This window comes from Pristiophorus japonicus, chromosome 1, assembly GCF_044704955.1.
Source record: "Pristiophorus japonicus isolate sPriJap1 chromosome 1, sPriJap1.hap1, whole genome shotgun sequence".
NCBI classification, from domain to species: domain Eukaryota; kingdom Metazoa; phylum Chordata; class Chondrichthyes; family Pristiophoridae; genus Pristiophorus; species Pristiophorus japonicus.
This window is the reverse complement of record NC_091977.1, coordinates 456,414,521-456,430,488: the sequence shown is the minus strand read 5'-3', so window position 1 is coordinate 456,430,488 and position 15,968 is coordinate 456,414,521. Positions and strand designations below refer to the sequence as shown.

At 40.7% G+C, this 15,968-nt stretch overlaps 1 protein-coding gene across 1 annotated transcript in view; it reads right to left on the bottom strand.

Annotated features, from left to right (window-relative positions):
- Window positions 1-328: 328 nt before the first annotated feature.
- Window positions 329-15,968, bottom strand: part of LOC139276152 (copine-3-like) — a 102,065-nt gene continuing 86,425 nt past the window's right edge. Inside the window, exons 14-16 of the mRNA XM_070893699.1 lie at window positions 5,513-5,646; window positions 4,186-4,422; window positions 329-1,673 (exon numbers count right to left, since the gene is read on the bottom strand). Of these exons, the coding sequence (XP_070749800.1) occupies window positions 1,566-1,673; window positions 4,186-4,422; window positions 5,513-5,646 (479 nt within the window). The 3' untranslated portion in view covers window positions 329-1,565. The remainder of the gene's footprint in view (window positions 1,674-4,185; window positions 4,423-5,512; window positions 5,647-15,968) is intronic.

The following is a 15,968-nucleotide window of genomic DNA, read 5'->3' as shown; positions in this document are numbered from 1 at the left end:
GGGCTGCCCATTTAAAACAGAGATGAGGAGAAATTTATTCTCTGAGGGTTGTAAATCTGTTGAATTCGCTGCCTCAGAGAGCTGTGGAAGCTGGGTCATTGAATAAATTTAAAGACAGAAATAGACAGTTTCTTAAATGATAAGGAGATATGGGGTTATGGGGAGTGGGCGGGGAAGTGGAGCTGAGTCCATGATCAGATCAGCCATAATCTTATTGAATGGCGGAGTAGGCTCGAGGGGCCGTATAGCTTACTCCTGTTCCTATTTCTTATGTTCTTATGTTCTAAACCCAGAAGTGTCAGTAAATATTCAGTCACTTACATGCAGAAAGTAATAATTCTTACTTTATTTATACAAGTTTCCCAGCTTCCATACTTTTAAGAACATACTCATTAATTATAATTGCAACTTTTGCCCTCTCTTTATTCAATGTAAAAGCCATGCGGTACTTTCTAAACTGCCTCTGATGTCTTCTATTGAAATACACTTTAAATATAACTATACTTATTTTCAAGAAACTACAGTATGCATCAAAATGTCTGGTGTATATTTTGTAAATATTCTACACAGTACTAGCTGTGCACATTTCCAAATCCTAAAATGTTTTCACCCGATGCTGTGGTGAATTTGGAAATCTATGTATTTAACTAGGTATTTGGATTAAGTCAACAAGGATGGATAAAATGTTGTGACAGATATATTTAATTGAAAGGTAAATACAAAGATGACGACTTATTGACAAGCTCAAGAACATTCCTTCTATATTTTGCTGGGTGTTTAAAAAAATATATATTGTTTTGTAGTCATCAGCTGCTTATAAAACTGCCAAAGTTCACTACGCCCCTTTATACAAGATAAAGTATGTTGGTGTCATTCTCTGGAGTACACTCTACAAGTTACTCTGGAGTCATCATTTAGCTTAAATGAATATTTGTGGTGCTACAATATGAAAGCCCTAACCACTCAATTATTTAATAACAGAATCTACTTCATGTACAAGTATTTGGCCCCAATCTAAACATTCAAAGATAATTGTACATTTCAAACAGAATGTTATAAAATATTAAAATAAAACATCTGCAGAATAACTTGGAAATATGCAGTACATTTTTTTTAAAAACTGAAATGCTGCAAATCTGAAACAAAACCAGAAAGTACTGGAAATACACAGAAAGGTCCTCAGCATCTATAAAATAAACAGGTTTAACCCTTCATCAGAATGGAAAACTGAATGGAAACAATTTACAGGTTTGGAGAAAAAACAGAACAAGAGATACTCCAATCCTAGATAGTTAGTAAGTCGATTGATCTGTTTTTTCATTGGCTAACAAGATATAACAAAATTATACAGAACAATTTAACTACATTTCAGTATATTATTTTAGCAATTATTCAAAATATTAACATGGAAATGAATTTAATTCATATGCATTTAGAACATTTTTAACCAAAATACATCATAAAAAATAAGTATATTGGCCAATACTGACAGGACTGAAGATTTCTGTACTCCAGTGAATACATTTGTAGGCCATGCACTGAAGTCAGATCACACACTCAGATATTTAAGTGCTCGGCTCGTTAGGAGGATGGAGTTTGCGTGTGTTGAAGTAGCACACCACCTGCTGAGGTAATTCAGCCAGTACACTCTGTGCAAGAACTTCTTTGGGTGCCTGTTTAATGAGATGAGAATGTTATTACTTTGAAAAGAACAATCATGTGGACAAGAAACAGCAAGTGACAGACATCACACAACAAATTTTCAGTCTACATTATCTTAGAAGGATGCAGCACAGAAGGAGGCCATTAAGCCCATCGTGCCTGTGCCAGCTCTTTGAAAGAGCTATCCAATGAATCTCACTTCCCAGCTCTTGCCACATAGCCTTGCAAATTTTTTTCCCATTCCAGATTTATTCAATTCCCTTTTGAAAGTTACTATTGAAACTGCTTGCAACATCCTTTCAGACTGCATTCCAGATCATAACAACTCGCGGCATTAAAGAAATTCTCATCTTCCCTCTAGTTCTTTTCCCAATTACCTTAAATCTATGTCCTGCCAGTGGAAACAGTTTCTCCTCATTTATATATTTGTGATGTTACACACAGAGGTACCCCTACCCACCCGACCACCAAGGCTAGTTTGTATTAAATTGTATTAATGACAATGGTTGGATCTTTCTGCTTCTCACTCGCCAGTCAGTGATTTTCCACTGGATTAGGAAATTGCAGGCTGGTCTAGAAGCAGAAAACCCCAGCCAATTACTTTCAAAGCCATATGGGCGGGCTGCACCCAACTATCTTGACAAGTTGGCTTCTCTTGCATTAAAATTAAATAGTTCTACCAAAATCAGTGCAGTACTAAAACACTGGCTGGGATCTTCCTTCCATCGCTTTTTAGGTGGAACTGGAGCAGAAACAGAGACAGGGACACACACTGCAAGCTTACACAAGCATTAGATTTCCAGTTGGAAGTGACGTGTGATGCTCACTATATCTGCCCATAAATGAGTGCGCATATTGAAATGAATGTCAAATTATGAAAATACATCAACCAATGTACTTTCTGTCACTTGGCCCATAGCAATGCTAGAAGCCAGGGATGGTTGTTTACCCATAGCATCCAGCAATGTTACGGCAGCAAAAAGGGGGGACTTTAACTTTTAAAATCCAGAAAGCCTGTGTAATTGCCCGAATCAAAAGTCTCACCAGCAGACTGCCACAAACAAATCTTTGCTCTTAGTACTGTGGGCTGTTTGGTGGGGGCCAGAGTGCCTTCCAAAACTATTTAAATAACCAATGGCCACAAGATTAGCTGTGGTCAGGGAATATCTTTTTGGAAACCAGAAGCATGGCGTGAAATATGGTGCCTCAAATCCACAAAAGCGAAGACCTGGGCCATGAAGTTCTACTTCTCTAAAAGGAAACTTGTTTCAATGCCAAAGATTTGCTGCAGTTGTTCAGCAGGTTTTCTGGTATTCAATTTCATGCCGATTTTGCAACCTCATACTAGATGTCAGTGTTGTGAACTTCTAACTTACACAATTTGGTGCAATCATCTTGTTATACCAGTAATACAATTTTTAAGGGACTATTTTAAGGTGCCACAAAGTAAACTATTTGAGACCAAATTACAATGTTGGTATAACCTTTTCCACTGAAATTTGGCAAATTTAAAAACATACAATGACAAACTCAAAAATAATCCCTTTACCAGCTGTATTCAACTCATGACTCATAATTCAGTACACTGGATCGACATAATTGTGACAGTCACATTATTATCCATAAGAGGTGAGTTTTATTTTTTTTTAAAAACATTTAATACTAGAGCTAGCTGAAATACTTACCCATTATATAAAAGAAAAACTTGCATTTATTTAGTGCCTTTCACGACCACCGGACATCACAAAGTGCTTTACAGCCAATGAAGTAACTTTTGAAGTGTAGTCACTGTTGTAATGTGGGAAACGCGGCAGCTAATTTGCACAGAGCAAGCTCCCTCAAACAGCAATGTGATAATGACCAGAAAGTGTGTTTTTGTTATTTTGATGGAGGGATAAATATTGGCCAGGACACTGGGGATAACACCCTGTTCTTCTTCGAAATAGTGCCATGGGATCTTTTACATCCACCTGAGAGCAGACAGGGCCAAAAGACAGCACCTCCGACAATGCAGCACTCCCTCAGTACTGCACTGGAGTGTCAGCCTAGATATTTGTGCTCAAGTCCCTGGAGTAGGACTTGAACCTACAACCTTCTGACTCAGAGGCGAGAGTGCAACCAACTGAGCCACTGGCTGACAGTTGAAATGCACCTCCTGAAAGAACCAGATCATAGAATCATCTCTCAGAAAACAGGCATGTGCAAATGGATCAACCAGATGCAACACACTTGCAATTTTGCTGCTTGCATCTTATGCCACAGCATCTACTTGTAAATATGAGAGATGATTCTATGATCTGGTTCTTTCAGGAGGCGCATCTCAAGAAATCCCAGTTGCGCAGTCAGAGATTTTCTTAATTCATTCATTTTCAGTTTTACCAGTCATATTTAACCATCTCCATGAATGTGGGTTGTATGTCAGATTTTTACAATATTGCATACATTTGTCTAATACAATACTTTGTTATTTCAAGTCTGTGAAGTAGGATTCAAAACTATTACTGGGCAGTGTTACATACTTACATTTTGAAATTTCCTAAAAGGCACAAACTGAACAATGTCTCGGATAGCTACTTCTCCAGTGGGTGATCTCAGAACACCATCGTCTCCATCCAGAAATTCCATGGCACTAAAATCTGCACCACCAACACCAATGATGATGATGGACATTGGCAACTTAGAGGCATTCACAATGGCCTGTCTTGTATTATCTAAATCTGTTATCACTCCATCCGTGATGATCAGCAGGGTGAAATATTGCTGCCAAAATAAAAGCGATCTTACCATAAATAATTCATCAAAATCATAGAGCAAATGGATTAGTTTGTCAAGATCAAACAGAAAGCATAGCTTCTTGATAGATAGTTTAATTGCAAAGATTGTAAAACAGTTGGATTATGACTATTTCTTCTAATAATTACCACATATGTTGAAATTGATTTTATGTATGCTGAGCCTTTTATTCTACTTCATTTTACTTTAATTCAGATGCTCTAGGAGTCTAAATTTTAAAGCAAAAGTAAAGCAGTTTTACATATAACTTCTGTCTACTAAAATTCAAAAATATATAAATCAAATACTGGATTAAAATATTAATCACTCAGTAATTTCGGCTGTGTTTGAGATTTGTAAAAAAAAGCCCAATCCTTTTTGACAATTACACAATCGAGGTCAGTATTCAGGGCTCACTCAGGAAATACACTTTCAAATGTGGAACATAGCCATACAGACAGAGAAGGTCTAAAGTTCAATCATGGTCTTCATTGAGTTTGCTGATCTCAGCTGATATGGTGGAAAAGATACTACAATTAGCCTTCAAGTAGTGAGGGAAAGCAGGCTCAGGCTCATCATCATTAACTCCTGCTGGAAAACGTGCAGGCAGGGACAGAATCAGACTTGGCTGTCATTTGTGTCTCTTCACCCCCTCTCCCCCCAAATAGCTTCATGATATTCACTATCTAAGCTCACAAAATTAATAGAGAAGCATAAGGTACTGAGGCAGCCCAGTGCTCATGAAATTACACCCCAGCAAGAAGCCATGTCTTCAGCAAAAGAGAAAAAATATTTATTTAGGATTCTTTCCTTTCACAAAAGACTAATAATGTGATTGTGGAATATCAATTACTTTGTCATAGTCCTAAACATTTAAACCTTGGATATCAATGATCTTTGAGATTCTAAATATTATATGAAGCATTACTATTTTCTCCCCATTCCACTTTTGACACAAAATTTCTCATCTAGACACTGGGGTACGTGATCTGCTTCCTAGCATCCGTCAAAGCTGCTCTATCACTACCTGCTCAGAGATAATGAGTTAGTGGGTGCAACTATGTGTAGAGATACTTACTGAAGCTTTTGGCTGCTGTGCTGCTACAGCTGCAAATCTCCCCACATGGTTTATTATTGGAGAGAAGTTTGTGGGTCCATATAACCGGACTTGAGGAAGACAGTTGCGGTAGGCATCAGCAATCCCCTGCACCCCTAAAAAACCCAATCAGTAATAAAATGTTAATAAATGCATTTATTAAAACCCCATTTGGTGCCACTCTAATTTCAGTCTTAAGTTCTTCAAGACTTAAGATTGTTACCATCGGGGAACTATTAGGAGTTAGGTGATAGTTATTTAAGCAATTACAAAGCAGCAGACTAAACACATCACATGCTCAGTACTTTAATGAACTCAATGCTTCTATTTATAATGGTGAGTTATGGGTGAGAAATAGAGTACAATAATTTACAATTTGCGGTGTACTTTTAAAAAAAAACTATAACTCAAGAGAACTTGATTATGCATAAATGACAAGTTTCAAAGTCGTTGTTACTCAGGTTCATGAGTTACAATACAGCACGCCACTTATAACAGTGCTGCTTTCCAGAAGAGTTACTGCTTTACAAGAAAATACATGCCATGTATTTTCATTGAGAATGTCATTTTAAGAATATTATTTTTTCTCCTTTGCTTCTCAAGAAACAACCAAAAAAATAGATGAGGCTGCAGAGATCTTGATTGCCTCCCATACATGTTTTCAGAATAATTTTGCCTGATTAAGGTTAAAGTGCTAAGTGACAGCTTGGTTCATTTCTCCGCACCCTCACTGGAGTCAAATGGGTGTTAACCCATTTCACAACTTCAGCACATAGGCTTAGGCTGACACTTCAGTGCAGTACTGAAGGAGTGCTGCATTCTCCAAAGTTCTATCTAATCGTATGAGATGTTAAACTGAGGCCCCATCTTCCTGTTTACATGTAAAAATTCCTGTTGCATTTTTCAAGAGGAGCATGCAGATTTCCCTGGCAAATATTTTCCCCTCAAACACCACCACAAAAACAAGATTAACCAGTCATTCATCTCATTTACTTTGACCTTGTTGTGATTAAATTGGCTGCAGTGATTTCTGCAATAGTGACTGCACTTCAAAATGTAAGAGAAGAATTTGGCAAAAGGGATATAAGCAAGTCAAGGGTTAAAGTGTCAGTTCTGCAGGCTCCCACAAAGGGGATAATGTTGTTTCTTCTGGCCTTGCACATTCCAGTACCAAGGTTCCAGAAGGTACTGATGTGGGTTGGGATACCAGATAGCATTCCAACAAGACATGTGCATATGAGAGAGCCTAAACAGACCACTGATAAGGCCTTGTGAAGAGGCCCGAGATAGACTTCATGGCACCAAAAGAGATTAACAAATTTTAGCCGAATTAAGTCATTCGAGTTCCGGCCAAAGGTGGTCACGAGATCTTGGCCGGTCAATCCGAAGTAGTACTGATAAGGTAGTCCAATTAGAGTAGTAGTACTGATAAGGTAGTCCAATCAGTGATCTCGGGAGGTCTTCACAGGGAACAGAGGGGTTTTTGAAATGTATCAAAGTTGTATGATTGTGCTGTTTGGGGAGCATCTCCACTCACAGGCGGCTGTGATGAGAGGTGTTCCCAGACGTTCATAATAAAGATCATTACACCTTGCCATCTACCTCTGTCTACTAACTTCGAGAACTGCTACGTGGGTTGGGGCGAGCGTCGACCCTCTATCAGGGGGCCCCCGCTCGGGGGAGGAGAAGCCTTCCTGTTTTCCCCTACAAAAAGCAACTCACTAAATGTGCAGTGCTTGGAGATGTCCTGAGGAAATGACAGAAGGGTCAATATAAATGGCAAGACCATTCTTTCTAAAAATGGTTTCAATTTTAAAAACACCAATTGAGAGAATGACATGGAGTCACTAAAATGTTTAAAATTTAAAGTCAGCATCATATATGAAAGAAAGTTATAGGATATGATCAGACTGATATTTTTAATATGAAAGTCTTGATCATTATAACATTTTGCAATCTGTAAAGATCTAGAGGCAGTGGACAAATAATTCACCAAACTGTAATTAAATAGATACTTTGATACTGAATCATATTCAGACATTACCAAGACATGCCATTTAATTGGTCCATCAATGAGATTAGAACTTGTCTCTCCCTACTCTACATGATCATTCCATCTCACTTACACTGATCCACCTATTTAATACAAGACAGCGGAACAACTGGAAGGAATGAGTCATACCACCAGACGTTCTTTGTGCTGAACCAAGACAACAGGATTGGGGACATAATTAGAAGCTTGTCACTTTGAACGAAAATGGAACTTCAGCAGCAACCGGAGTCCCAACAGCTGTGTTGCCTGCCCAGTGCCAGGGTTATGGACATCTCCTCGCAGCTGGAGAAGATCTTGGAGCAGGAGGGCGGGGATTCCAGTTGTGGTCCACATAGGAACCAAGAACATACGTAGAACTAGGAATGAGGTTCTATGAAGGGAGTTTGAGGAGCTAGGGAACAAATTAAAAAAGGTAGAACACCTCAAGTTTGAGTGATATGATTAAGTCCGAAACTAGGGTCTTAAATTTAAACAAAGCCAATTATGGAGATGTAAGGGGTGAGTTGACTATATTGGGAAATTAGATTAAAATATATGATGGCAGATAAGCAATGGTAAACATTTAAAGAAATAATTCATAATTCTCAACAAATAAACATTCTTGAGAAATAAAAACTCTGCTGGAAACATAGAAAATAGGTGCAGGAGTAGGCCATTCAGTTCTTCGAGCCTGCACCACCATTCAATATCATGGCTGATCATGCAACTTTAGTACCCCATTCCTGCTTTCTCTCAATACCCCTTGATCCCTTTAGCCGTAAGGGCCACATCTAACTCTCTTTGGAATATATCTAACGAACTGGCCTCAACAACTTTCTGTGGTAGAGAATGCCACAGGTTCACAATTCTGAATGAAGAAGTTACTCCTCACCTCGGTCCTAAATGGCTTACCCCTTATCCTTAGACTGTGACCCCTGGTTCTGGACTTCCCCAACATCGGGAACATAAGTCAGCATGGATTTATGAAAGGGAAATCATACTTGACAAATCTTCTAGAATTTTGTGAGGATGTAACTAGTAGAGTGGGCAAGGGAGAACCAGTGGATGTGGTGTATTTGGACTTTCAAAAGGCCTTTGACAAGGTCCTACACAAAAGATTAGTGTGCAAAATTAAAGCACATGGTATTGCGGGTAATTTATTCACGTGGATAGAGAACTGGTTGGCAGACAGGAAGCAAAGAGTAGGGATAAACGGGTCCTTTTCAGAATGGCAGGCAGTGACCAGTGGGGCGCCGCGGGGTTCAGTGCTGGGATATACATCAATGATTTAGATGAAGGAATTGAATGTAATATCCCCAAGTTTGCAGATGACACTAAGCTGGGTGGCGGTGTGAGCTGTGAGGAGGATGCTAAGAGGCTGCAGGGTGATTTGGACAGGTTAGGCGAGTGGGCAAATGCATGGCAGATGCAGTATAATGTGGATAAACGTGAGATTATCCACTTTGGTGGCAAAAACAGGAAGACAGAATATAATGCGATTGAGGGAGTGCAGCGAAGATTCACCAGACTGATTCCAGGGATGGCTGGGCTGTCATATGAGGAGAGACTGGATCAACTGGGCCTTTATTCACTGGAGTTTAGAAGGATGAGAGGGGATCTCATAGAAACATACAAGATTCTGACGGGACTGGACAGGATAGATGTGGGAAGAATGTTCCCAATGTTGGGGATGTCCAGAACCAGGGGACATAGTCTTAGGATAAGGGGTAGGCCTTTTAGGACTGAGATGACTAGAAACTTCTTCACTCAGAGTTGTTAACCTGTGGAATTCCCTGCCGCAGAGAGTTGTTGATGCCAGTTCACTGGATATATTCAAGAGGGAGTTAGATATGGCCCTTACGGTTAAGGGGATCAAGGGGTATGGAGAGAAAGCAGGAAAGGGGTACTGGAATGATCAGCCATGATTTTATTGAATGGCGGTGCAGGCTCGAAGAGCCAAATGGCCTACTCCTGCACCTATTTTCTATCTGAATGGTGAGATTAGGAAAAGGGGAGATGCAACGAGACCCGAGTATCATGGTACATCAGTCATTTAAGTTTGGCATGCAGGTACAGCAGGCGGTGAAGGCGGCAAATGGCATGTTGACCTTCATAGCTAGAGGATTTGAGTACAGGAGCAGGGAGGTCTTACTGTAGTTGTACAGAGCCTTGGTGAGGCCACACCTGGAATATTGTGTTCAGTTTTGGTCTCCTAATCTGAGGAAGGACGTTCTTGCTATTGAGGGAGTACAGCGAAAGTTCACCAGATTGATTCCTGGGATGGCAGGAATGACATATGAGGAGAGACTGGATCAACTGGGCTTGTATCCACTGGAGTTAAGAAGAATGAGAGGGGATCTCATAGAAACATATAAAATTCTGACAGGATTGGACAGGTCAGAAGCAGGAAGAATGTCCCCGTTGCTGGGGAGTTCCAGAACCAGGGTCACAGTCTAAGAATAAGGGGTCAGCCATTTAGAACCGAGATGAGGAGAAACCTCTTCACTCAGAGTGGTTAACCTGTGGCATTCTCCACCACAGCAAGTTGTTAAGGCCAGTTCGTTAGATATATTCAAAAGGGAGTTAGATATGGCCCCTACAGCCAAAGGGATCAAGGGTTATGGAGAGAAAGCAGGAAAGGGATACTGAGGTTGAATGATCAGCCATAATCTTATTAAATGGCGGTGCAGGCTCGAAGGGCCGAATGGCCTGCTCCTGCATCTAATTTCTATGTTTCTATGTTTTTTCCTGCGTCTAACCTGTCCAATCCCATCAGAATTTTAAATGTTTCTATGAGATCCCCTCTCATTCTTCTCAATTCCAGTGAATATAAGCCTAGTCAATCCAGTCTTTCTTATATGTCAGTCCTGCCATCCCAGGAATCAGTCTGGTGAACCTTCGCTGCACTCCCTCTATGGCAAGAATGTCCTTCCTGAGATTAGATGACCAAAACTGTACACATTATTCAAGGTGTGGCTTCAACAAGGCCCTGTACAACTGCAGTAAGACCTCCCTGCTCCTATACTCAAATCCCCTAGCTATGAAGGCCAACATGCAATTTGCCGCCTTCACCGCCTGCTGTACCAGCACACCAACTTTCAATGACTGATGTACCATGACACCCAGGTCTCGTTGCCAATCTGTCCTAATCTGTTACCATTCAGATAATATTCTGCTTTCGTGTTTTTGCCACCAAAGTGGATAACATCACATTTATCGACATTATACTGCATCGGCCATGCATTTGCCCACTCACCTAACCTGTCCAAGTCACCCTGCAGCCTCTTAGCATCCTCCTGGCAACTCACGCTGCCACCAGCTTAGTGTCATCTGCAAACTTGGAGATATTACATACAATTCCTTTGTCTAAATCATTAATGTATATTGTAAATAACTGGGGTCCCAGCACTGAACCCCGTAGCACCCCACTGGTCACTGCCCGCCATTCTGAAAAGGACCTGTTTATTCCTACTCTTTGCTTCCTGTCTGCCAACCATTTCTCTATCCACATCAATACATTACCCCCAATACCATGTGCTTTAATTTTGCACACTAATCTCTTGTGTGGGACCTTTTCATAAGCCTTTTGAAAGTCCAAATACACCACATCCACTGATTTTCCCTTGTCCACTCTACATAGTTACATCCTCAAAAAATTCTAGAAGATTTGTCAAGCATGATTTCCCTTTCATAAATCCATGCCGACTTAGACCGATCCTGTCACTGCTTTCCAAATGCGCTGCTATTACATCTTTAATAATTGATTCCAACTTTTTCCCCACTACTGATGTCAGGCTAACCGGTCTATAATTCCCTGTTTTCTCACTCCCTCTTTTTTTAAAAAGTGGGGTTACATTAGCTACCCTCCAATCCATAGGAACTGATCCAGAGTTTATAGAATGTTGGAAAATAACCACCAATGCATCCACTATTTCTAGAGCCACTTCCTTAAGTACTCTGGGATGCAGACTATCAGGTCCTGGGGATTTATCGGCCTTCAATCCAATCAATTTCCCTGACGCAATTTCCTGATTAATAAGGATTTCCTTCAGTTCCTCCTTCTCGCTAGACCCTCAGTCCCCTAGTATTTCCAGAAGGTTATTTGTGTCTCCCTTAGTGAAGACAGAACCAAAGTATTCGTTCAATTGGTCTGCTATTTCTTTGTTCTCCATTATAAATTCACCTGAAAAGTGGTACAACCATAGCTTACTAGAAGTTAAGGATAGTTTTCAATTCAAAGAGGTTTACAATGTTGTCAAAAACAGAGTAAACCTGAGGATTGGGAGGGTTTTAAAAATCAGCCAAGGTTGACCAAGAGATTGATAGAGGGAGAAAATAGAATTAGAGTAAGCAACTGGCAAGAAATATAAAAACAGATTGTAAGAACTTTTACAAGTATGTAAAAAGCAAGAGATTAATGAAAGTAAACGAGAGTCCCTTAGAGGCAGAGACAGAAGAAATTATAATGGAGAATAAGGAAATGGCAGAGATGGTAAACAAAGAATATACTGGAAATTGTGGGGAACCAAGGGTCTAATGAGAGTGAAGAACTTAAAGTAAATATCAAAGAATAAGTATTGGAGAAATTAATAGGACTAAAAGCCAACAAATCCCCCGTACCTAATGGCCTATATCCTAGGGTTTTAAAAGAGGTAGCTACAGAGATAGTGGATGCATTGGTTTTGATCTTCCAGAATTCCATAGATTTTTGAATGATCCCCGTGGATTGGAAGTGAGCAAATGTAACCGCCTTGTTCAAGAAAGGAGGGAGAGAAAAAACAGGGAATTAAAGGCCAGTTAAATGGACATCAATAGTAGGGAAAATGCTAGAATCAATTATTAAAGACGTGGTAACAGGGCACTTGGAAAATCACAATATGATTAGGCAGAGTCAATGCGATTTTATGAAAGGGGAATCATGTTTGACAAATCTATTGAGTTTTTTGAGGATGTAACTAGCAAAGTAGATAATGGAGAACCAGTGGATGTAGTGTATTTGGATTTTCAGAAGGCATTCAATAAGGTGCCACACAAGAGGCTGTTACACAAGATTAGAGCTCAAGGGATTGGGGGTAATATATTAGCATGCATTGAGAATTGGATAACAGACAGAAAACAGCAAGAATAAATGGGTCATTTTCAGGATGTAACTAGTGGAGTGCCACAAGGATCAGTGCTTGGGCCTCAACTGTTTACAATTTATCAATTACTTGGATGAGGGGACCAAGTATGATACAAAGCTAGGTGGGAAGTTAATCTGTGAGGAGGACGTAAAGAGGCCACAAAGAGATATAGACCGATTAAGTGATTGGGCAAGAAGGTGGCAGATGGAGTAAAATGTGGGGAAGTGTGAAATTATCCATTTGGTAGGAAGAATGGAAAAGCAGAATATATATATAAAAAAAGGCGAGACACTAGTAAATGTTGGTATTCAGAGGAATTTGGGTGTCCTTTTACATGTTAAAAGATACATCAAGCAATTAGGAAAGCAAATTGTCTGTTCGCCTTTATTGCAAGTGGGTTGCAGTACAAGAGTAAGGAAGTCTTGTTGCAATTATAAGGGACTTTGGTAAGATCTGGAGTACATGCACAATTTTGGCCTCCTTACCCAAGGAAGCATATACTTGCCTTAGAGAGGGTGCAATACTGGTTCATTAGATTGATTCCTGGCATGAGAAGACTGTCCTATGAGGAAAGATTGAGTAGAATGGGCTATATTCTCTGGAATTTAGAAGAATGACAGGCGATCTCATGGAAACATACAAATTCTTAGAGGGCTTGACAGGGTAGATGCTGAGAGGCTGTTTCCTCTGCCTTGAGAGTCCAGAACTGCGAGGCATAGTCTCGGGATAAGGGGTCGGCCATTTGGGACTAAGATGAGGAGAAATTTCTTCACTCGGGAGGGTTATGAATCTTTGGAATTCTCTACCCCCAGAGGGCTGTGGCTGCTGGGTCGATGAGTATATTCAAGGCTGAGACAGATAGATTTTTGGATTCTAGGGGAAATCAAGGGATATGGGGATCAGGCAGGAAAGTAGAGTTGATGTAGTTCAACCATGATCTAATTGAATGGCAGAGCAGGCTCGAGGGGCCGTAAGGCTTACTTCTGCTCCTATTTTTTATGTATTTGAGAAGAATTACTGTTTCTTGGAGAGGACAGTGCTTTTTCAAAATCACATCTTCAGACTGGGATCATCAGAACTCCACTGCTCTTTACCTCTTTATTCCACCAAACAAAGTTGAAATGCAGATAAGGGAAAGCCCTGATATTTCATTTTTTTTCCTTTGTGGCTACCTATGGTACTTTATATTCCTCTGTGTTGATGGTTAGAAACATAGAAAATAGGAGCAGTAGCCGGCCAATCGGCCCTTCGAGTCTGCACCGCCATTCAATATCATGGCTGATCCTCTATCTCAATACCATGGCCCCAAGTTTCCAATGATTTTCTCCTGATTTTTTAGGAGCAACTGGTGGAGAACGGAGTATCTTAGAAATCGGAATTCTCCACATTTAAGTTTTCTGCAGTTCTAGTCAGGTAGAACAGCTTCACTTTTGAACAGAATTTTATTTTCAAAAAGGGGGCGTGTCCGGCCACCGACGCCTGATTTGAAAGTTTCCACAGTGAAAACGTACTCCAAACTAACTTAGAATGGAGCAAGTGAAGATTTTTGTACGCTTGAAAAAACCTTGTCTACACATTAAAAAATCAGGCGCAGGTTACAAATTAGGCGTCGGGAACGAGGTGGGGGGGTGAGGGGGGGGAAAAGGGAAGTCATTAACTTTTACAATCAATCCTTAGTTATACTTATACAAATATTATACAAATAAATCCAACCTGAATAAAAATTTATAAGCAAAGAAAAGATTAAATAAACCATGTTCCTACCTGTGTGGAAGTGCTTCAGGCAGGCCTTTCAGGCAGCGGTGTGGCGTCGGTCCCGACGGCAGGTGCAAGAAGCAGCAAGCAGCCTCAATGCTTGAGACAGCGGTGTGCCGTGGTGTCGGTCCCGACAGCAGGGGCAAGAAGCAGCAAGCAGCCTCAGTGCTTGAGGCAGCGGTGTGCCGTGGCGTCGGTCCCGACGGCAGGGGCAAGAAGCAGCAAGCAGCCTCATTGCTGATCATGGAAGGGCAATGTGGTTTTATTAAAAAATGTTAAAAATTGAACAGCTGCAAAGAATTTGAATAGTCTCAAACAAGTGCATGTGTCCCGTTTATCACAGTCTATCTTTAATTACAGAATGAGTGTTGGAGATTGAAAAGGTAACGAGTTGTAAAGGCTGAATTAAAATGCACAGTTGCTGCAGTAACACTGGTTAAAGAGCCAACATTAATTCAGCAGGTGATTTATTCAGCAGTGCTGCTAAAAGCACTCCCTCACATAGAAATATCAAGAAAATTAAAATGCAAGCCTTTGCAAGGGTCCAATAAACAAATTTTCACTTTTTCTGCAGCACTTTTAAAAATGGCCAAGTGCCAATGTTTACTTCAGACTGCGCGTGCGCGAACGCTCCAACGCGCACGCGCAGGGTTGCCGGCACCAAAAAAAACTCATTTAAATTGTACCCGCCCCCTCCTACTTACAAAATCGGTGCGAGTGGTAGGCTCCGCCCCCTGTGCGCCGCGCCAAGCAGACATCGAGCTGCAAGGAGCTCGAGAATTCCACGTTTTTTTTCAGGCGCCGTTTTCGGCGCGAAAAACAGGCGCCCAGATGAGGGGCGCCTTTTACGCCGCGTGTGGAAACTTGGGTCCCATATTCCCGCTTTTCCCCCATACCCCTTGAAGCCTTTTGTTTCCAGAAATCTATCTATCTCCCGCTTAAATATATTCAGTGACTTGGCCTCCACAGCCCTGTGTGGTAGAGAATTCCACAGGTTCACCACCCTCAGTGAAAAAATTCTCCTCATCTCGGTCCTAAATTTCCTACCCCGTATCCTGAGACTGTGACCCCTTGTTCTAGACTTCCCAGCCAGGGGAAACATTTTCCCCGCATCCAGTATATCCAATCTAGTCAGAATTTTATACGTTTCAATGAGATTCCCTCTCATTCTTCTAAACTCTAGTGAATACAGGCATAGTCGACCCAATATCTCCTCATACGACAGTCCTGCTATCCCAGGAATCCGTCTGGTGAATCTTCGCTGCACTCCCTCTATGGCAAGTTAGAATTGAATAAAACCATAGATCAGCAAACTTTATTTCACTGCTGGGCTTTAGATTTGAAACAGCTTTGAATAGTACTCTCACCTGTAAGATAGAAGATTTTGGATTCATCCCCACTGCAGTAACTAGTACTTAATCCACTGACAGTAAAATCCTTTGCCAATAAGATATATCCAAGGAACCATGTTTCGTAAAGTTTCAGTGAATGAGGGGGACAATATAATAATATTATATCGATACTAGGA